Raw genomic sequence first — 22,119 nt, 5'->3', positions numbered from 1 at the left:
AATTGTTGCCAAATATTTGGGCTTTAATCCGGAGCTGCGGACTACCTAGCGGGTTTACCGGGGCTCCGGGTCGAAGGGCAGGAGTAGGAATGGGGTGGTTTTTAGTCAGTAAGAGTCTGACAGTCCCTCTCGCCTCGCCCAAGGCGGGAGAAGTCATTGGATGATTTTCCCCCTCAAAAAAAAAAGGTGTCAGATATGAACCGCCTGATTGTAAACGGGCACCGTAGCCTAAGTCCACTTGCAATACCATTTCTTTTTCTTCTCCTCTAATAATATCTTCTGATTAATTTCATTGCGGGATCCAAGACAGTCATTCATGTCCCTGAGACGCGCCGGACTTCAATGTTCCGGTGTTTTCATGGTTGTATCTACTGTAGATCCTGGCTTACAGGAGTTGCAGCAGTGTGGGAGGTTGTGGCGGGCTTGTCCCATTGCAATACCAGAGGTATCACGAGTGCTTTGCTGATCATGTAGCTCTATTAGAATGATCCGGAGCTGCGGACTACCTAGCGGGTTTACCGGGGCTCCGGTTCGAAGGGTAGGAGTAGGAACGGGGTGGTTTTTAGTCAGTAAGAGCCTGATTCTTCCTTTATAGACGGGAGAAGTCAGTGGATGATTCTCCCTCTTAAAAAAAAGGCAAATGGGAATCTGTTTTACCGCTGTATTCAGAAACATTTAATGGTTACTTAACCCAGTCCTTTACATTTGTTTTCAGAACAAAATCGTTACTAAGGAATAGTTTAAGTAATCATCAAATGTCTCTGAGTGTGGCAGTTTGTGCGCTTTTATTATAAGGGAACTTCTGCCTCCAAAATTTAGTTATGTGTTAGGCTTTTATCATGAATGCTTTAAGGGCGCTTTCATCCGCGTCATCCCTGGAAGGACCAAGTAATAATGTCGGGGGGAAAACATACAAAATAAGTACCTATACCCATTATTGTCAAAAGAAAAACTTAATTCAAACGTGAATTCCGATGTTTTTGATAATAAAATTGTTATAAAATGCATGTTATCTTATCGGAACAATTATTGTGATCACTATCTCAGTTTTCAATAAGATTGTTGCTTGACGCTCGATGTTACGTAGTTAATTTCAGAAATGCAAACGCGGTGTATTCAATTCTGCCTCAGAATATCACTACAAGACGTTCAGTGTCTTACATAGGCCCTTTTTTTAAGGGGGGAAAATCATCCAATGACTTCTCCCGCCCTGGGCGAGGCGAGAGGGAGTGTCAGACTCTTACTGACTAAAAACCACCCCGTCGCCGCCCGGAGGTCCTGTAAACCCGCTAGGTAGTCCGCAGCTGCGGATCAGGCTTCAGCCCTACTAGGCCCCATCTGTGGTGGTCTGATGGCTTACATAGGCTCTAGGTTTACCTAGAGAGCGTCCTAGGCAAACACCTTATAGGTGTCTCTAATCACTGCTTGGGCAACTAGGCACACGCGTCTCAAGGCGCTCCTTCTGTAACCTAGCGTCCTAGGCACTTGCCTAGTGTGCCTTAGGGATGCTTCTCTGCTTAGCCCCCTCCAATGACTTCCAGATAGGTCGGTTGTATGCGACCTGCATCTATCGTGGATACCTGCGACTTCTATTAACCTAAAACTTTTAAACCACGCACCACTATGCAAGTAAGATTATACCAAACTCTCTTAAGTAGACGAAGCCCATAGTCCAGCTGTGGACTGCAACGGAGACACGGTCTGTTGATGATGATGACTCTTGTTGGCTTTAGTTAGTTTTTTTATGGAGTAAGCCGGTAAACGAGTAGACGGCTCAATCGGTAAGCAATCGGCCCCATGGACACCTGAAACACCAGAGGCTTTACAAGCGCGTTGCCAGTCTTTTGGGGTTAGGTATTTAAGGGTTGTTAGGGAATCGGGGATTGGGAATATTGAGTAATTGGGCCTCCGGTAACCTCACTTACACAACGAAACACAAAGCAAGCGTTGTTTCACGACGGTTTTCTGTGAGGCCGTGGTATCACTCCGGTCGAGCCGGCCCATTCGTGCCGAAGCATGGCTCTCCCACACTTATGTTAGTATGATATTATTATGTTATCCATTGATTAATTAGAAAATTAGTTGATTGCTGACAACGCATTCGTCAATCAATGTTTGATAGATAGGACGAATGAGATAAGATAGTGTACTTACTTTGTTTACACGCGCCATTTATAGTTCACAATAATATAGAAAAAATGTAAATACTAGCTGACAGTTCTATTAAATGCATCATCTCATCATTAAGGGCGCTTTTCACCAGGGATGTGCTATGTAGCTATGCTGAGAAGATGTAATAACTATGTGACTATTTCCACCGATACTAAGCTATGTTGCTGTGCGAGGAAGATGCGCAGCACGAGTATGCGATGTATCGATAGTAGGGAAGCCATCTATAGCACGCATTTTTCCTAATAAAAAAAAATGCTGAGTCCGTTTCCACCAGTGCAAAGCTATGTGTACAGTGAATATGATTGGTGGAAGCCAAACGCATCCAAACATAACAGTTTTTTTTTTCGACCTCAGTAAATCTTATAGTCTTACCGCCGCACTCAGTGTCATTTAATGGTTACTTAACCCAGCCCTTAGCAATTGTTTTCGATACAAAATCGTTATTAAGGAATGGTTTAAGTAATCATTAAATTACTCTGAGTGCGCCAGTTACTAATCCTCATTTACTGTAAAAAGTACCAGGCTACCAGAATAGCGTAAGGGATAGAAGTAAATATAATGGACAGAAAACAGGTAGCGACAGGTTGTTCATCCAAACCTGTTTCCACCGACACGGAAATAAGATCGGCCTGTGTACAGTCAGATACGGCGATAAGTTTACGGTGTTTTTTGTCCTAGAAGGTAGGCAGAGGTGTTTAGGGTAGTTCTAGCCACGTTTTTAGGTAGTTTTGTTAGTTAAATTCCTCATTGGTTGGCGTTTCAGGGGGCCTATTCTAATTCAATGACCGAACGAACTAACGAAAAATCTTCGCAGATTGCATCCTACAATTCTATTTATTGCGAACTTTCGTGAACGAATTAAATAAAAATAAATAAATAGGTATTGATATGAAATTAAAAATAAAACTTTATTTCAAGTAATTCTATTAGTAAATCAATAAAACTTACGGCCGAAGATTAAATGAAACTTCGGATTCGAGAACCGGAGTAGGCCCCTGGACCGATTCCTCGGTTAGACAAATTAAATAGCAATGAATTTGTAAATAGTTCTTAGTAGTGGAATTTAGTTCATCACACCAACAGCCTAGTGGCCACTGCTGGCCAAAGGATTTTCTCCTGTGTCGTGGGTGCGTTTACAAACATACAAGTTCACATACACATCACACCCAGACCCGAAACAACAATTTGTGGATCACACAAAGAGTTGTTTCGTGCGGGAATTGAATACGCTACACGTTGCGCGGCAGTCGGTTGTTCAGCCACCGCGCCAACCAGGCAGTCTCTATTACACCATACCATACTCTATCAACTATAGAGTCAAAGCTCCATTCATGTTTTTTTATTGAATACGTCGGCCAAACGAGCAGACGTGTCTTGCTCGTTCTTCTCCATAGGAATTTACACTTTGGAACAAGCAAATAGAGCAACTAGAGAACTGACCGACAGACAGACGTTATTAATACTATTATATTTGCTTTGACGTCCACAAGTGCCATCCAGGTCTATTTGAAATAAATCATTTTGACTTTGACTTTTGTTAGCTGATGGTAAGCGATCAGCGCCGCCCATAAGGTGCAAATTGGTATGAAAGTCTACAGATAGGTTATCGAGACAAGCCCTTAGTCTATAAAAGCGAAGCCACAGTTCTAAACTAGTTAATTAGTGTTCTAATTAAAGGTCCTATAATGAAACTGGATTTAACCAGTTTTTTCTAGGTCTTACACATCTTGGTGCTAAAAGGATATTATTCATTTGGCTTAGTTATTGAATTGAAATGGCCTCTACCATTTAACGCAGCTATCTTGTCTGTATTTATAAAATAACTAGCTTCTGCACGCGATTTCGTCCGCGGAAAATTAAAAAAATTAGGGTTGTACTACCCCTAACATTTAGGGGGATGAAAAATAGATGTTGGCCGATTCTCATAGATACCGGATAAGCACAAAAAAAAAACATCAAAATCAGTCAAGCCGTTTCGGAGGAGTATGCCAACGAAAACTGTGACACGATAATTTTATATATTAGAGATAATACTTGGCAGCAATAAGTTTGTCTATATTACATGGGATTTATAACATAACTGACGGAAATTAAGTGTTACATTGACCAATCCAAAATTTGTGAATTTAAAATCCATTTTGAATGTTAATTCTCAATGAAATGATCCAAAGATTTTTTTTAAATAACTATCGTGAGACATACTAAATTAACCTGAAAATCACGGTTTACTCACGTACATTAATTGGAGAAAAGCTCTACTAGTTTCGAGTCACAGAGGGACTTCGACGCGTCTGCGCACGCTGCTCATGATGAAGAGTCCCTCTGTACCAAAGATTTTGGTTTAAGATTGATCATGGTATCGGTCGTAAGTCAATAAGCCCTTTCGGAGCTGCGGACTGCTTAGCGGGTTACAAGGCTCCGGCTCGAAAAGCAGGAGTAGGAACGGGGTGGTTTTTAGTCAGTAAGATTCTGTCACTCCCTCGCGCCTCGCTCAAAGCTCGAATTGTATCATTTTCTCCTCTTAAAAACGGTAACAAGAACTGCTACAAAATTACTATCTATACAATAAGATACAAAGTTTATACCTATGCTATACTATAAATAAAAGCTCAGAAACATCAAATTGACCGAATCGAGTTCTTGCAAGCATGTCTACTGATAAGTCAGTCAGTTGAATGTTAGCAAATTTTTCAGTTGTGATTTTTTTCTTGATGAGGGAATATCATCCAATGACTTCTCCCGCTTTGGGTGAGACGAAAGGGAGTGTCAGACTCTTACTGACTAAACACCACCCCGTTCCTACTCCTGCTTTGACACGGAGCCACGGGGACCCGTTAAGTCGTCTGTGGCTGTTGAGAGGCTGAAGGAATGTTAACACATTGAACGCCGTGGTGGTCACCGGTGACCGACGTTAGCGGAGGACTTGCCTTCAACAGTTTTCTATTGGCAGTCAAAGACTTAATTACTAAAAACCTCCCCGTTCCAACTCCTACCCCTATTTAAAGCTTAACTCACCCGCGACCTAGGCAGACATCGACCCCAGTAGAGGGGGGTGGTCAGAACCCGTCAGTCACAGAATTAAAAGCCGTGATAAGACAAAAATAGAAAAATAATACATTTTATTAGACTGTACACTTTCTATATTTAGCAATAATATACAATTTGCTGAGTATATGACGTAAGCTGCGCGTACGCCGCTGCACACAAGTTGTGTAACGATTGTATAGAAATAGTTCATTAAACTCGACATGAGCCGACGATTGTATCGACTTGTCAGTAATGTGCGAAGTTTAGAGAAAAAAAAAATTGGAGGATTTTTTTTTTAATGTTAGACTTCCGGTTCTGATTGATCTACCTACCTTGGTCACTGCCACTGCCCTTAGATACGCTTCTTACGGCTTCTTAGGCTCACGGACCGGCACACGCATCGTACGCATTCCGTATGACGTCATCAGTACGCATCGCATATAGGCATTGCTGATGATGCGGTCCGTACGATGCGGATCAGTGGACGCAGTTGTATGAGTTTCTATACAAGACAAACTAAAATCCGTTGCGTGCGATGCGGACCTGTGGACGCTTACCATAAAGGAACTACACATTTGACAGAGACCGAGCAGCAGTGCTTTCTTATATATCTGAACTTGTTTTGTTTGATGCCCAAATTTTGTGTCACCTGTGGTTAGCTGATACAAAATGTCTTTTAGCAGTCTCGCGCTATCACGAATATGATTTATGAGCTCCTCTCTTGACTTGAAACCAATCGAGCTTCTTCTAAACTTATTACCTTTAAAGCGAAATTAAACTAAATTACGCTGATTATTATAATTATCAAAAACGGAAATACAAATAGCCAATCATTCCCTCCATAGGATTAGGACAGTCGTGCAAAAATAATAGATTTATTTTTTAGTTATAGGTGCCATCCTAAAGATAGTTTTTCGATGTACTTATTTTAACACTATTTGCGGCAGCGGCCGCCTGCAAAACCTATCTATATGGGACAAAGCTGTAACTTTGTGTCTGTCTATTTTATTGTCTTTTTTTCTAGCTGTAGAATAAGAGACCCCGCAGACATACAATTGTAAGTTGGCCAACTATAATTATTACTATTAATTAGTTGGACGATTTAGTTGGACAAGATGTGCGGGCTAGCATATGTCACTATACCTATTCGTATACTCTGCGATTTAGTCGGCCAACTTGAAATTGTAAATCTGCGGGGTCTCTTACAATGAACCGCGACCTCCTTAGGTAACATGTTGTCCTGGTACTCAGATGTCGGTGGGGCTGCAGCGGCGCGTGCCGGCGCTGGACGAGACCGGCGGCGGCGTGCCAGCGGCGTGGAAGAGCGGCAATAGCGAGCCGCCATTCGCGTCGTTCGCGCCGCCAGCCGGCTCCCCGGCCGGGCCGGCGTTCGCCGCCTCGCCGGCTCCATCGACGCCCGGCCCGGGGTTCGCGGGCCCGCCGTACGCGGCGCCCGGTCCCTTCGGCTCGCCCTCGGCGCGGCCGGGCTCCGGCGGCGGGTTTCCACCGGGGCCCCCGCAACAGCCACACTTCCCAGGGCCGGGGTTTGCGCCCCCGGGCTCTCCCTTCCACCCGCACCCCCCACATCCGCCTATGCCGCCACACCCGCATATGATGGCACCCTTGCCGCCGCCTGTTGACAGGTCAGTTCATCTCATGCATACTATTTTTAAGCTAGATCTTAAGATGTCATAATCGTCGTGTGTTTCATTTTTATCAGAGATTCTATTCTTTTTATGGAGAGTTTAAGATCATCATATTTACCTACCAACATTGGGAAAAAACACTTCCAACCCAGGAATTAAACTTACGGAAAGATGTTAGTAGTTAGTAGGCCAATGGCAGAACACCGGTCAACTGTATTGTCAAAGGCCAGATGCTTGTATGATCAGATGTATGAATGTGATGGAAGCTAAAGAAGTCTGTAAGGATCGTGGTAGGCGTTCAATAGTTTCTACTGTTTCTAGTATCCACCATGGATCGATGGCGTTAGATTATAGTCTATCGCCAGCGATATTTCCTAACCTTTAAAACAAAAACGTATCTACAGAGAAATTCCAATTCATAATAATGTATTTTTAAAAGAGTAACGAATGGAGTTTCTTTCTCGTTCTTCTCCATTCGAAGCTACACTTTGGAACGAGCACCTAGCTTCACTGACGGACAGACTGACAGACTATTATTTATTTCTTTATTTGTTGACATTTCAAAAGTACCTTTTTATGGTTTAATTGGAATAAAATATTTGACTTTGACTTACTCCTTAATAACGATACAACGCACTTGTAACGCCTCTAGTGTTGCGAGTATCCATGGGCGGCGCCGATTGCTTACCATCAGGTGATCCGGCTGCCCCGTATCCCATAAAAATAAACATCTAAACGTGGTTATTTATTTTTTTATGGTATAAGCCGGTAAAGACGTATCACCTGATGGTAAGCAATCGCCGCCGCCCATGAACATCCGATACACCAGAGGCATTACAAGAACGTTGCCGGCCTTTTGGGGTTTGGGAATTTAAGGATTGATGGGGAATCGGGGAATGAGAAGATTGGGAAGGAAAGTAATTGGGTCTCCGGTAACCTCAATCACACAACGCAAGCGTTGTTTCACGTCGGTTTTCTGTGAGGCCGTGGTATCACTCCGGCCCATTCGTGCCGAAGCATGGCTCTCCCACACAGTTATGACGTTATACCATTTTGAAAACAATAGGCCACGGGCCGTAAAGTCTGGGAGCAGTCTATATCTGTTATCAGACGGCTTATCAGTAGCACAAAGTTCATACCTAAGCGACACTCGATACTTTCCGATCTTACGCAAAAAGATTGCGTGGTGTAGTGACTTGATTTTCGCTGTTACAATTGTGATGTTGTATGTGAATATTCCATTTTTGGCCAGTTGGTCAAGCTAGGGGATTTAATTTTCGATGGGCGTCGTTGGCAGTGCCGGCGTTAGGGGGGCGTGATGGGGCGATGGTCCAGGGCGATAAATTCTGGGGGGCGCCAAGGTCTGAAGTTGGAGTCTCTTGCCTCTTCTGGTGCAAACCCTCAGAACTGTGCTCTATGCATATTTTTTCAGCAAAAAACTAACACTTGATATTGCTTCCCTCAATTGAGCGCCACAATATTTTCGCCCGGGGTATCAGCGGCCCTTACACCAGCACTGGTCGTCGATTTTATCAAATCCGTGTCGGGCGAAGTATTGCTGTGCGTTTTACGGTTTTTCGAAGATTTCTCAGTAGTAGCACGGAGTCTGGAATTGTGCTCAGTATATGGCAATAGGCTTACCCCCTATTACATAGGACTTATAACACAAATAGTGAAAAGTGGGAGTACTTTGTACAGTGGCATTAGGTGCCGTAATGTGCACCTCTGTCTACCCCTTCGGGGATATGCAGGTGGGTTGGAGATCACAGGTTAAAAGTTTCTGATTTATCAGACAGCGCTGCTGCTCTCTCCTGGTAAGTCGAAGCCGGATCTTATGGCACCCACTCGAAGAATAGCGTTGGCGACGAACGTATTTCCACTCTACCATCACAAGTTAACGAAACAATTTCTTAAATACAATGGGCCCAAAAGAAATTAGGTTCGATTCCAATGCCGAGAGTTTTGCAGGATTTCTAATTTTATAAGAATGCTTTAATTGAGTGTGGTTACATGCTGACTGTAATGGAGTCTTAGGTTTAGTGCCCGGCTCAGTTTATTATCTTTAAAATTCTCAGCTATGTAGTTTTTGATATAATTTATTCGCAATAATTATACCACTGCTAACCCCATTCTCGATTCAAGTCCTAAAGTTAAGTCCTATACATATATTTTATCAATAGATACATACATACACAATATATATTATAAAAATCACAAAAAATACCTACTTCATAAGAATAAAATAAATGCTCTGTGTGTGTGTGTGTTGCCCTCGCCGTATACTCGTGTCGGTGTGGCCGTGCATGTGTGCGTGCGACTCGACTCGAGCCATAAAACTGCGTCTGTGTGCGTTCGAATAAATGTAGGTGAATGTAGCATGTACTTATGTCGGAGTACGGATAGTAAGATAAGTTATAATTAATTAAATATTCTATTAATTTTTTGGTATGATTTTTTTTTTGTTATTGGTTAATTAGTTTTCTTGTGTTTTGTATACATTTGTAGTATTTCTTAGGTATATGTTATGGGAATTTTCGAAGCTATATAGCTTAATGTGACAATAGCTACTGTCTCTGTACTGAATCAATCTTTATTTTTTCCTTGCATATGCATTTAGTACGTGTTTGTTTAACGTTGAACGAAAATAAAACGAGAGCGTGATTGGCCAGTGCGAATGAACCAACCTATCAATGTGCCAAACGTTTTCATCTCGTTAAATGTAAAACGAACTTGTACTAAGCCCTCTATAACACTAGATGCATCGACAGTACGTTCGAGTTTCCTTTAAAAAATGGCAACAGCACTTGTTACTTCTGTAGATAGTACTATAGTCGATGCTTAATACCTACGATCAAATGAATCCATAAATAAATTTAACTATCTTTAAAAAAAAACACAAAAATCGGAATAAGATTAATAATTATTTTTAACTTAATTATAATGTTATCGGTTTACTTGCGTAACTGTTTGATGAGGAGCAGGGCGACAATCGCCGCGTCGTGTGTACGTCGTCGTGCGTGTGTACTCATGAATATGAGCCCCTAGCATTGCTTGAAATTAGTCGAGTTCCTCGTCAAACAGTTACGTGAGTAAGCCGATAACATAATATTTAATTTAGTATGTCTCACAAAAGTTATAATAAAATTATATTTTTAACTTTAAAATAAATCATCAATATTTTAATTCAACATTTAACACAATCAAAAACCAAATTTTCTATCGGTACTCGCCCACCCCGTACTTACGTACCTAAGTATAACATCGGTACCGCTGCGCCCAACACATCTTGATCCTCGCTTTTACGGCGGCTGATACTATCGCGGGGTCCAAACTCAACTGGTCGCTGGTACATAGATTGAAACTCCACTCCGTTGGAGTGTCGTCTGCCGCGCTCCACGATCAAAATTATTCGAAATTCGAATGAATATTTTTTTTTTCGGTTGTATTTTATTTTTTTGTTTTTTTTTTGGTGGGAGTTTAATTTTTTTTTAGTGAGACGGGGTGTCATGTTTTTTTTTTGGTAATATATTTTTTGGGCTTATTGTGGTAGTATCAAAATGTGATATAATAATTATTAATATCATTTAAATAGGTACCTTCATCAATGTGGTATTTAAAATAGATATTTACTACGATTAATTTTGTGGAATATTAGCATGATAGTAGAAAAGTAAGCTTTAACCATAGAGTTTTCTTAAAGCAGGAGTAGGAATGGGGTGGTTTTTAGTCAGCAACAGTCTGACGCTGTCTCTCGCCTCAACCAAGGCGGTAGAAGTCATTGAATGATTTTTCCCTCTCAAAAAACATGTTTTAGATTTTAAATTCAGTCATGTAGTTTCAGCGCGAAAATAAAACAACAAAATATTTACGTTTTGATAAAATTATGGAGTTTCTTGCAAAGATAATTTAGTTGAGATTCGTTGAAAATTTAAAAACAACGATTTTAATCACTAAAAATAAATATTTATCGTACAGAGTTTCGTCCATTGCCAACTGTCTTAAATTGGCGTCCAATTTCTAGGTTAGCCATAGAGATTGTTTATAAAGAGTTAAAAATACAGAACGTACCAACTCGAAGACGGTGGGATATCGACCTGGTATTTTTTTTATTAAAAAAAAACATGTGAGGTAACGTAAGTTCGAATTGTTGATATGTGAGTCATACGTAGTATTACCGTTTTTATTCTATGAAGGGACTAGCTTCTGCCAGCGGTTTTGTCTGCGTTGTTGTGGAATAAAATGTCTTTTTTAAGTCAGGTTATATCGCAAAGATTTTCTAAGTCTGAAGAAAAAATTATGCTGAAAACTGTAACAAAATCGGTTTAGTCAAAAGCAAGATAATCGCTTACATGTCAAACTGAGTAACTCCTTTTTTTAAGTTGTTTAGAAACCAAAGGATTCTAAACCAGAATCATTTTGAAATCCAAGTCAGTGTGTCATTTCAATATTAACATTTTCTTATTTTGATATAAATCCAATAAAATATGGCCACAAATTTTGGAAAAGCCTACATGTATCCATCAAGACGTCTCGCTACAGCTAGAAACTACATTCGGCGCTCTGACTGGCCGGCTTAAATAAACTAACCAATCAGAGCGCCGAACGCACTCTTATTTCAGTTACTTTAAACATAAAGCAAACTCATACTAAGGGTACTGTTAAAAAACTCAACCTGAGATAGGTAAGGTACGGAAGAAACTCAAACCAAAAGAGTTAGTGAGTCATTTTTGAAAATTTGTCTTTAGTCGGCGTTGCATCGATAAAGTCTGTGTGCAGGTGGCTCAAGGTGGGGGCAGCATTAGTCAGGTGTGTCGCCCATACCTACTAAAAAGTGCCCTCTGATAAAATGAAACGCCTTATTTTTTTGTCTAGCGCTAATATTTTTTATGTTTTTAACTGTTTTCGTTAAATAGATGAATGTCAGATGCTTTTTATGGTATAAGCCCGTAAACGAGTAGACGGATCACCTGATGGTAAGCAATCACCGCCACCTATGGGCACCCGATACACCAGAGGCGTTACAAGTGCATTGCTAGCCTTTTGGGCGTTAGGAATTTAAGGGTTATTTGGGAATCGGGGGTTGGGACAACGCAAGCGTTGTTTCACGCCGGTTTTCTGTGAAGCCGTTGTATCATTCCGGATTTGACAAACAGACCCTTAAAATCATTTAAATGTAGCCAAAATAGACCTTATAACTTAAAAGATATACAATTACAAACATAGATACAAAATATAACAATTCAACAAAAATCCTCCCCCCTTTTCTAAAGAAAAGGACTAGACTAATCTAGAGACAAGTCTAGGGCTTGCCTCACATTCCGATGCCCGGTTCAAGGGCTCTCCCTTTGACCTTCATCACGTTGTTTGACCATCAATCAACTGACTCCCTACCCTTAGGGTTGACCTCTAATTATACTGCATTCGCTTGAAAAATGCATTTGAATTGGCTCTTGAAAAGGCGACTCAGGAAAATGCATTTGTTGATTAGTTAGTCAAGTTTGGTGGAGTTATTGAAAAGAATTTGGCATTTAAAAATGAATATGTGGTATGTTTCGTTGTAGTGTTTGGCCAGTTTTAAATGGCAAATATGTTGGTTAATTACTGAATAATAAGGAAAATCTTATGAAATAACATATACTACCAGATTATACGTAAAATGTATTATATGTTTCTTTTTTGACTATTTGTAGAAGAAAGATGGGATGATGACGGGGTATGAAAATTGAAAATCTATTTAGTCTGTCAGTTAGGTAATGAAAAAATATTAGACACGTATTTTTTTATTTTGTCATATAAGATAATGAATCGAAGTTTAGGAATGGGCGCAAATACGTCATTTCTACGAATAAAATATACCTAGAAGTGCTTTCATGCCATATTTCAAATGGATATACCGTAAGGAAATAAAAAATACATGTGTAATATTTTAAAATAATCTACAAGACGGACATTGAAATAAAAATCTGTTATCTACTCTACTGTAGAGCTCAAGAGTTTGATATATCAGACGAAAAAATTATTGAAACGAAAACCACAAGGTATTTAATTTTTGCCCATACATAAACTTAGCAATCCGTAGGAGAATACCATGTTCTCAGCTAGATTAAAATTACCTAAATACAACCACTAGACCAAGATTCACACACTAGCAAAACCCCATAGGAATAATACGTACATACCCACAAAATACCAAGACTTCTACCCGACCCCCCGAAGTAGAACAACGGCATATACCTATAGTAGCTTCAAAAACGTGGTTAGCAACTTCACACAGTGACAGACAAGCTAACCTATATTTAAGTATACAGTTGTACATATATATAGGTATGTATACTGGGGTGGCGAGCACGTGGCGAGCCTGGGGTGGTCGCAACCCCCTAGCGTTGCTGCGGTCTTGGTACTTTTGGTGGTTAAATATATATTTTTTTGTTTAAAATTATTATTTTTCTGTGTGTGAATGGTGAATGGGGGGTTGTTTTTTATTTATAGATTAATATTTTTTTTTGGGTGATAAAAAATACGGATGTTTTCGATAAAAGTTTTTACTAAGACGAAAGTAAAATTTTTGGTTAATAAACACAGCTGTTTTCGATTGAACTAACGGTTTTACTAGATCCTCCCTATTACCGATTCCCCAACGACCCTTAAATTCCTATCCCCCAAAAGGTCGGCAACGCACTTGTAACGCCTCTGGTGTTTCAAGTGTCCATGGGCGGCGGCGATTGCTTACCATCGGGTGATCCGTTTGCTCGTTTACCGACTTATATCATACAAAAATATATAAATGTTAAAAACTGATACTATTGGATAAGATTTTGGCATTATTCGCTGTAATCTTAAAATTCATAAACTTTTCATTGTCACGGTCATGTTCGTAGATCACTGTTCCAAATAAATAAATTAATCTATAAAGAAAAAAATTTAAACAAATGTATGCAAAGGCTCCACGTCTTTATGGCCGATTTGACAACTGTTTTGACATTAACTGTCATCGTTTAACGTTTAAACGAATTCAAAACCATTCTCGAATTCAAATCACGCTGCGTTTCCCGTCAATTTACATTAATTTTTGACTATTTTATAATGTTAGTCATTAATTCGTGACTTTTATATTGCATCTATGAATTTATTGAATAGATTGTTATAAAAATATAATATTAGGAATCATGTGTAGCGGAATGTTGCTCTTGAATATGAGCCTCTAGCATGGCCTGAAACTAGTCGAGTTCCTCGTCAAACAACTACGTGAGTAAGCCGATAACATAATAATTAATAGTAGATTCTGCCCGTAACATTGGGATAAAAGTGTCAGACTCTTTCTAATTAAAAACCACCCCCTCCTACTCCTGCTTTTCAAGCCGGAGCCCCGGTACACCCGCTAGGTAGTCCGCAGCTCCGGTTAGAATCGACCTGCGTTGTCAAAGGAGGTTCCATATCATTCCTCGTTCTAAATTGACTCTAGAAGTTTATGTTCCCCTAGTCAGGATAATATACTTTAAACTATAAAGCAAAAGGGAAAATAGTCTAATCCTGTTACTAATTTCAATAACACCCATATTAAAATATCACAATTTTTCTCAACTACGGATTTAATTACTCAATGATCAAGATAATTCGGTCGCCGTACACGGCATCCCCTCGATCGCGTGCCCCCAGCGAGTACGGTGTGCGCAAAAATGCTGAGTTATACAAAAAATATTATCATCAGTTGCTTTCGAGTCAGCATCACCTGGGCAACTTGCTGTGTGCTATGCGCTCCTAGTACCTGGGTCCTGTGTTTAATATTAATTAAAGTAATCAAAATCAATATTTTTTGGTTTTGCGCTTGTATTAGGAATAGGATGAGCTTAGTATTGTAGTTTTAATTTATTTTAAACTATGTAAGCATAATTTATCATTACCTGCCTCTACTCTTCACGCGGGTCCCGTAAGAGTAGTCTGAGGGGCTACACATTTGACTAAGATCAGACTACTAGTGCCCTCTACGATTTCCAACAAAATAAATAATGAAATTAATCTAGTATTAAATTCTGTGTGATCAGCTTCATGTTCCTTGACTACCGAAGAGCTGTATTGTTGCAGGTTGTCTAGGAATGTTACGGACATGCGGCGCGGCTGTTATAATGCCGTATTTGTAAAGAGTGTTCAAATTCGCTCAAAGAGAAAAATGTACTTTTTGGCTTATCTACTGGGTCTATTTCGCTCATTTTTCGTATATTGTCAGCCAAGATGATAACAAATATGATGTTTATATTAAGTCATAAGAGGTTTCCCCATACCATGTATACCTACGTACATTTTTGTAATACAGTTTGGACTGCAAGTGACTATAATATTGTATTGTCATCTATCAAAGCATTTTACGTTCGACCTCTCTCAAGGTTAGCTAATAAAATGCCTGTATACTACTTTTTAACCTGCGACGCCGCTTGCATGGTACCAACCTATTTTTGAAGATCTCTCTCGATTAAATCTAGATTTTGAAGAATTTTAAAGCCTATGTTAATCCTTGAGAAGTTAGCTTTGTAACGGTGAAATAATTTCCCAAATTAGTTAAGTAGTTTCTCTTCTAGTGGGTATCATGAGCTGCGGACTGTCTAGCGGGTTACCGGGGCTCTGGCTCGAAAAGCAGGAGTAGAAACGGGGTGGTTTTTAATCAGTAAGAGTCTGATGCCTCTCGCCTCGCCTAAGGCGTGAGAAGTCCATAGGATGATTTTCTCCCCTTATAAAAAAGCGGGTGTCATGAGAGACGAATTAAAGGCATATGGGCAGCGCTCTCTGATAAACCTGAACCTTTTACACACTGGTATCTCCAAACCGTCTGCCAAGTGTGAATCTTAGGGCAAACCCTCTTAGGTAGAGGAGGCTATGAGCCTCTCTGACTACCAAATTATTTACAAAAATGTAATCAACACTATCCGCCACACTCAGAGACATTTAATGATTACTTAAACCATTCCTTAGTAATGATTTTGTATAAAAACAATTGCTAAGGACAAGGGTTAAGTAACCATTAAATGACTCTGAGTATGGTGGTTTATCTAATACAAGGAATTCATAACATAACCTGCACCTCTGCCCACCTTTCTGCCTCTAGGATCAAAAACGCTCCAACCTTAATATATTTTCAATAGGGATGATGACTAGGTCAAAAATAAATTATTTCAACTTTTCAATACAATAAAATATTCAAAAATAATCATACTCTCATATATAAATTTGATGAACTACTTAATTTTCGATTTTTTCTAGCTAAATATCTAGAAATAAGTCTGCTATTTGACGTAAAATTCTGATGACGTCATAATAGAGTATTTCATACAAAGTTCATAGAAAATTATAGTTTTCGAAAAAAGTATTGAGTTTGACTAGTAGGAAACTAGCCTATTCCATAGTAGCATATTTAAGTTCCATTAAAACAGTTTTTCTTTTCATCCCCTCAAAATCGAGCCAATGTTTTGACATTTGACGTATCTATGCTACCCTGGTGGTTCACGGTCAACATGACAGGTGGCAGGCGATACCTATCGCGGTTATTGCTACCTTCTTGTAACTTATGAGCGCCTGGTACATCGGCGGTATCGATCCGTATACTTTATGGGGGGTAGGCAGGTATCTAGGTTATTTGTTGACATATGACTGAGTTTTTTTAGTACTAGGGTTTTGTTTGGTGGCCATTTTCTTTTTTAATTTGTAGTGATGAAATGTTGTTTGCGGTTTTGATACTTGACCATCATTCATCGTATGTAATTCGTACCTATTTTTGCCTAGTTTTTTAGTCCCATGTAATAAAAAACCTATTGCTATATTGAGTATACTATATCGACGGTTAAAAGGAAATAGGGTATAAGCGACATTTTGGTCAAAAATTAGTTTATTATGCTATCCTACGTAAAATTTTCCGCTCTTTCGAATGCGCTTACTCTTATGGCTCTACGATGACATTTTTGGCGTTTATACCCTAGCAAAAAAAAAACATTTTCATAGTATTCTTTCGACGACCGACGAGTTTAAACGGTTCTCCTGAACATTTCATTTTTTGTCGCTTATATCCTATTTCCTTTTAACCGTCGATATATTACTGAGAATTTCCAAAAATCTAATATTTAAATTCGTGGGCCAAGGTTCAAACCCCGGGGTAAACTTTAAACATTATATTTAAATCAATAGTAAGAAGAATATTGATTTCATAAATCGACATCAAGTGTCGAGATAGAAGGGTGCGTAAAGTCACCCCCTAGTTAGTTAAGTATGATATTCCGTCCCGCTTACACATGTATAATCGCATATATCCATCTCAATTGGCATTTAAATGAAAAATCAATGCGTGCATCTCGAAAAGGGATTTATTTTTTGGTGAAAATTTTCGTTGATTTTTTATTTTAACCGACTTTTAAAAAAGGAGGAGGTTGTTTTGGGGATTAAAATTGTTATACTAAATAGCAAAAAAAAATATCTGTATTTAACTTATTTACCTATGCTTGAAAATAATATCTTTAATAGAGAGTTTCCCAAAGCTTTTACGGCATCAGTTGGTGGCGCTCTGTAGTTTCTGTATACCATCAGATGTATGAATGTGGTGGAAGCTAAAGAAGTATGTAAGGAGCGTAGTAGGTGACGCTCTGTAGTTTCTGTATACCATCAGATGTATGAATGTGATGGAAGCTAAAGAAGTATGTAAGGAGCGTAGTAGGTGGCGCTCTGTAGTTTCTGTATATCATCAGATGTATGAATGTGATGGAAGCTAAAGAAGTATGCAAGGAGCGTAGTAGGCGGCGCTCTGTAGTTTCTGTATACCATCAGATGTATGAATGTTATGGAAGCTAAAGAAGTATGTAAGGAGCGTAGTAGGTGGCGCTCTGTAGTTTCTGTATACCATCAGATGTATGAATGTGATGGAAGCTAAAGAAGTATGTAAGGAGCGTAGTAGAAGCGTAGTAGGTATGAATGTGATGGAAGCTAAAGAAGTATGTTAGGAGCGTAGTAGGTGGCGCTCTGTAGTTTCTGTATACCATTAGGTGTATGAATGTGGTGGAAGCTAAAGAAGTATGTAAGGAGCGTAGTAGGTGGCGCTCTGTAGTTTCTGTATACCATCAGATGTATGAATGTGATGGAAGCTAGAGAAGTATGTAAGGAGCGTAGTAGGTGGCACTGAGTGGATCCTAGACCATTAGGGCCAGCTGAGTCGTTTGTCATTGCAATACTCTTACTCTTCAACCTGGTATTCCTTATAGGAGCTGACCAGGGTCTACATATAATATAGTTTTAATGACAAGACACCAAACAGCAATGCTCTTCGATAAACCTGATCTTCCAACCAGCATGGAGATCATAACACACCTATCCCAGTCTCTCACACGTTCCCATGGCAACAGGGACTAAAATCCTCACATACTTTCTAAAAAAATCTCACTACGGTCACCCATCCAAACATTCACCTCGGCCAACGTAGCTTAACTCTCAGACTCAAGTGTTAAGCGATTATGAACCTTACAAACCGCATCGTGAACGTTTCGAAGCGATGCCGTAGTACAAAATTCTCAAAGTTAGTCTCAAACTAAGATACACACACGTAAAGGACAATTTTCAATTTTATTCATGTGTGTGTGTGTTTGTTGTTGTACCATATACTAATTTTGTGTGTACGTGTTTTTGTAGCGCGGTGGAATGATTTTGATTGTTTTTTTTTTTTTTAATTTTTTTTTTGGTTTTGTACTAGGATTGGTGAAATCTATTATTTATTTGAATCAATATCAAGGAAGCTTATTTAATACTTAACTCCAAAATAGTCCCGTCTCCTGTGTTGTTACAAACATAAAAAATCACATACACGTCACACACAGGCATGGAACAACAATTTGTGGATATTTACTACCATAATTATGAGTTTAATTATTAAGAAAAGTTTTTTGATAAATTAGCCGATGCCAGTTACTTTGCTCGATTTGATTATGGACTAACGGGCTTTGTGACTAATAAAATTAGTCTATGTTCTATTAAAATCGGTCCAGCCATCTCAGAGATAACTTTTTAATATAAATAACCATAATAACTTCTTTCTACCAACGGTTTCGCCCGCGTTCCGATAGTATAGAAAGCCTAAGTGTTATTCCAGACCATAATCTACCCCCATTCCAAATTTCATCCCGATCCCTTCAGCCGTTTTGACGTGATTGAGTAACAAACATACATACAAACTCAATAGGAAGGTTTGGTTGTAACAAAATACCTTGTGCACTCGTTTCCTATATTTTTTTAGTTTTTCCTTAAACATTTGGAATACAGTATAAGGAAAACTAAAGTTTTTACTTGTACCTACAATACACACAATAGCTTAAAGTTTACTTGTCACGATTCTCTTTTTTTATTTGTATTTAACTGCCGTACTCTGAGACATTTAGTGATTTCTTGATTACTTAAACTATTCCTTAGCAACGATTTTGTTTCGAAAACTATTGCTAAGGACTGGGTTAAGTAACCATTAAATGATTCTGAGTACGGCGGTAAGTGACAGAAAATTTTACTAATATTATAAATGTGAAAGTTTGTGAGATTGTGTGTATTTTTTTGTTACTTAATGACGTCAAAACGGTTGAAAGGATCGAGATGCAATTTGGAACAGGGGTGGATTAAGATCTGGAATAACATATAGGTTGCTTTTAATCCGACGGAAACGGAACGAAACCGCAGACAGAAGCTAGTAATTTTATTACAACTGTTGCTAACGATATTTTAATTATTTTACGTGATCATAAGCTCCAGTATATTGATTTGAAATATCGCTTGATGACGGCTGTTTTGAGTACATTTTATACTATTATAATGATCGAGACTTTCTATACGTATTATTCTTCAAAATCATCAATAACAAGGTGGACAGATCACCCGAAGGTCACAGTCTCCCAGGGAGCAGTAGTCACTGAGAGAGGACTGTGTGAGGCAGGGGACAGTACGTGGCTGATGGCATGATGATGATAAATTAATATTCTCTTCATGTTAATATTTTGATAATATTAGTTTTGTCCAAACGTTGAAAGGTTCAACTAAGTTTTCAATGTTACTTAAAAAGCCCCTTTCCAGTCTTCCTAATCCCCTTAAATTCCTAACCTCTGGTGTTTCAAGTGACTATGGGCGGTGGTGATTGCTTACCATCGGATGACTCTTACCTTGTTCGTTTACCGGCTTATTTCATAAAAAAACAAGCCCTAACTGTACACCTTAAAGTAAAGATTAAGAATGTATGTGCCGTTGTTCTAATCCTCACTGGCTTTTCCGACACCCATGGAAAGAGTTGAGGTGTGTTGAAAAATATGTGTTATGTGGTTTCTTTCCCAAATACCCAACACCTCACACCAACAGCCTATAACTGGCCACTGCAGACCAAAGGCCTCTCCTCACACGGAGAAGGTTTAAGCATTAATCACCACGCTTGCTCAATGCGGGTTGGCGATTTCAAACTTATAATTGTAATTTATAAGCCCAGGTTTCCTCGCAATGTTTTCCTTCACCGTTTGTCAGTGGTGTCTGAATAATCTTAGAAAGTACATTAAACTAGGAAAACGCAAATACCTAACCTAACACGAAATCTATTACTAAAACAACTAGCGTCTAAGACTCGCGCGCAAGAACCAAGTACCAATGAAAGTTTTACAACAAAAAAATATAATATACCACCTCCAAGTATCAAAACTCGAGGCCGCTGTGTACATCTAGACACCGCACGCACACACACGTATTTTATTGTCTTCACGAACACGTTTACACTAGACGGCCGTGCACCTGTGTGCGTGAGTTCAACCGACCACGACGCATCGTGGTAAAGTGATAAGTGAATTTTTTGATTTTGTATTTTTTTTTTTGTTTATTTTTTTTTTTTTTGTAGTACCGTACTGTAGGAGTTGCACTGCTCTTGTTGTGGGTATTGTAAAAGGCGATTAAGGCACTGCTTATTTTATGTCAACTGCGAATTATTAAACTACGATCTCCAATACACTTGTGAAACGTGATGGTTATGATAAATTCGTATAATGCTGATGAGTATTCTGTGTCTCGGGTCAGTCTCACGGGTTGTTTCATGTCCTTTAGGACCATCAACCTATGTCAGTAAACTTGTACATTTTACTGTCACAGTTTGCTTCAATACCATACTGCCATGTTACGCTATTCTCCAATCCCCGTATTATCCCAAAATATGACCCTTAAGGCACAGCTTATTTTACCTCCATCAGACAGCAACGTTGTCATAAACTTGAACCTTTTAAACTGCGATCTCTAATACGTTTGTAAAGTGTGACTCTCATTGCCTCTATCACTCTATACCAGGCACTGAGCTCGTTCTTCAACTCTTCGCTTCTATTTCTCTTGCAAATATCATCACTGATGACTGTTGATGAAACGAAAGAGGTGTGTAAGGACCGTAGCAATTGGCATTCCATAGTCTCTGCCTACCTCCATGGGAGACAGGCGTGAGGTTATGTATGTATGTATGTAATAATGTATATCATCACTCCACCTAGCTATGGAATTTCTTGCCTACATTTAATTATAATATGTAACCCTGTCCACCCTTAAAGATAATTAAATGCATAATGATTTAATATAAAAAAGAAAATTGTCAACAAGTGGTCGTTACATTTGTAGATTGAGTTAAATCTGTACTGAGATCTTGTAAATCTTTTCAAAGTCAAAGTCAAATCGTCTATGTATCATACGTACTAATTATGGATTAATTGGTATAAATATTACTATACTTTGACTTTGTTAAATCTGAATTTAAAATAGTAATAAGTAATAGGTTTTGATCGTGGCGCTTGCAACAGTGCCGAAATATCGGAAACTCATAGAAATAGAAAAACATGGTAAATATCCCGTTTCAAGTTCCAATTTTAATTATAGGTTTTAGTTAATCACTGGATTCTGCCAGCGGTTTCGCCCGCGTTCACGTGAAATTAAAAGTGTTATATGTGTTATTGCAGACAATAATCCACCCACTGTTCCAAATTTCATCCCGATGCCTTCAGCCATTTTGATGTGATTGTATAACAAACATACACATAAACTCACAAACATTCACATTTATAATATTAGTAAGATAATAATAACTAAATATTTCATCCGTCAAAATATAACCTTAAAAGATTTGCAATTCAACATTTTTCACGTCTACCACTATCTATCCGTGGCGTCGTGTAATAATAATAATTCTTGCCTGTGTGCGTTCGACGTAACCTGTCTATGTGTGCGTTCAGCTCGTGCCGCGTTTGCATCTTGTCAT

At 39.0% G+C, this 22,119-nt stretch overlaps 4 protein-coding genes across 11 annotated transcripts in view; 2 read left to right on the top strand and 2 right to left on the bottom strand.

Annotated features, from left to right (window-relative positions):
- Nucleotides 1–22,119, bottom strand: part of LOC118278720 (alpha-centractin) — an 800,945-nt gene that overhangs the window by 196,298 nt on the left and 582,528 nt on the right. The gene's annotated exons all lie outside the window — the stretch shown is intronic.
- The window catches only part of LOC118279032 (synaptic vesicular amine transporter), a 418,685-nt gene that overhangs the window by 196,298 nt on the left and 200,268 nt on the right, over nucleotides 1–22,119 (bottom strand). The window lies entirely within an intron of this gene.
- LOC118279014 (LIM domain-binding protein 2) overlaps nucleotides 1–22,119 on the top strand; it is a 52,401-nt gene that overhangs the window by 10,054 nt on the left and 20,228 nt on the right. For both annotated transcript variants that reach the window (XM_050703653.1, XM_050703654.1), the window contains exon 2: nucleotides 6,451–6,842. In XM_050703653.1, the coding sequence (XP_050559610.1) occupies nucleotides 6,451–6,842 (392 nt within the window). The remainder of the gene's footprint in view (nucleotides 1–6,450; nucleotides 6,843–22,119) is intronic.
- LOC118279015 (programmed cell death protein 4) overlaps nucleotides 1–22,119 on the top strand; it is a 102,783-nt gene that overhangs the window by 76,885 nt on the left and 3,779 nt on the right. The gene's annotated exons all lie outside the window — the stretch shown is intronic.

Source organism: Spodoptera frugiperda, chromosome 24 (genome assembly GCF_023101765.2).
Source record: "Spodoptera frugiperda isolate SF20-4 chromosome 24, AGI-APGP_CSIRO_Sfru_2.0, whole genome shotgun sequence".
NCBI classification, from domain to species: domain Eukaryota; kingdom Metazoa; phylum Arthropoda; class Insecta; order Lepidoptera; family Noctuidae; genus Spodoptera; species Spodoptera frugiperda.
Note: the sequence above shows the minus strand (reverse complement) of the source record. Positions and strands in the feature narration are given on the sequence as shown.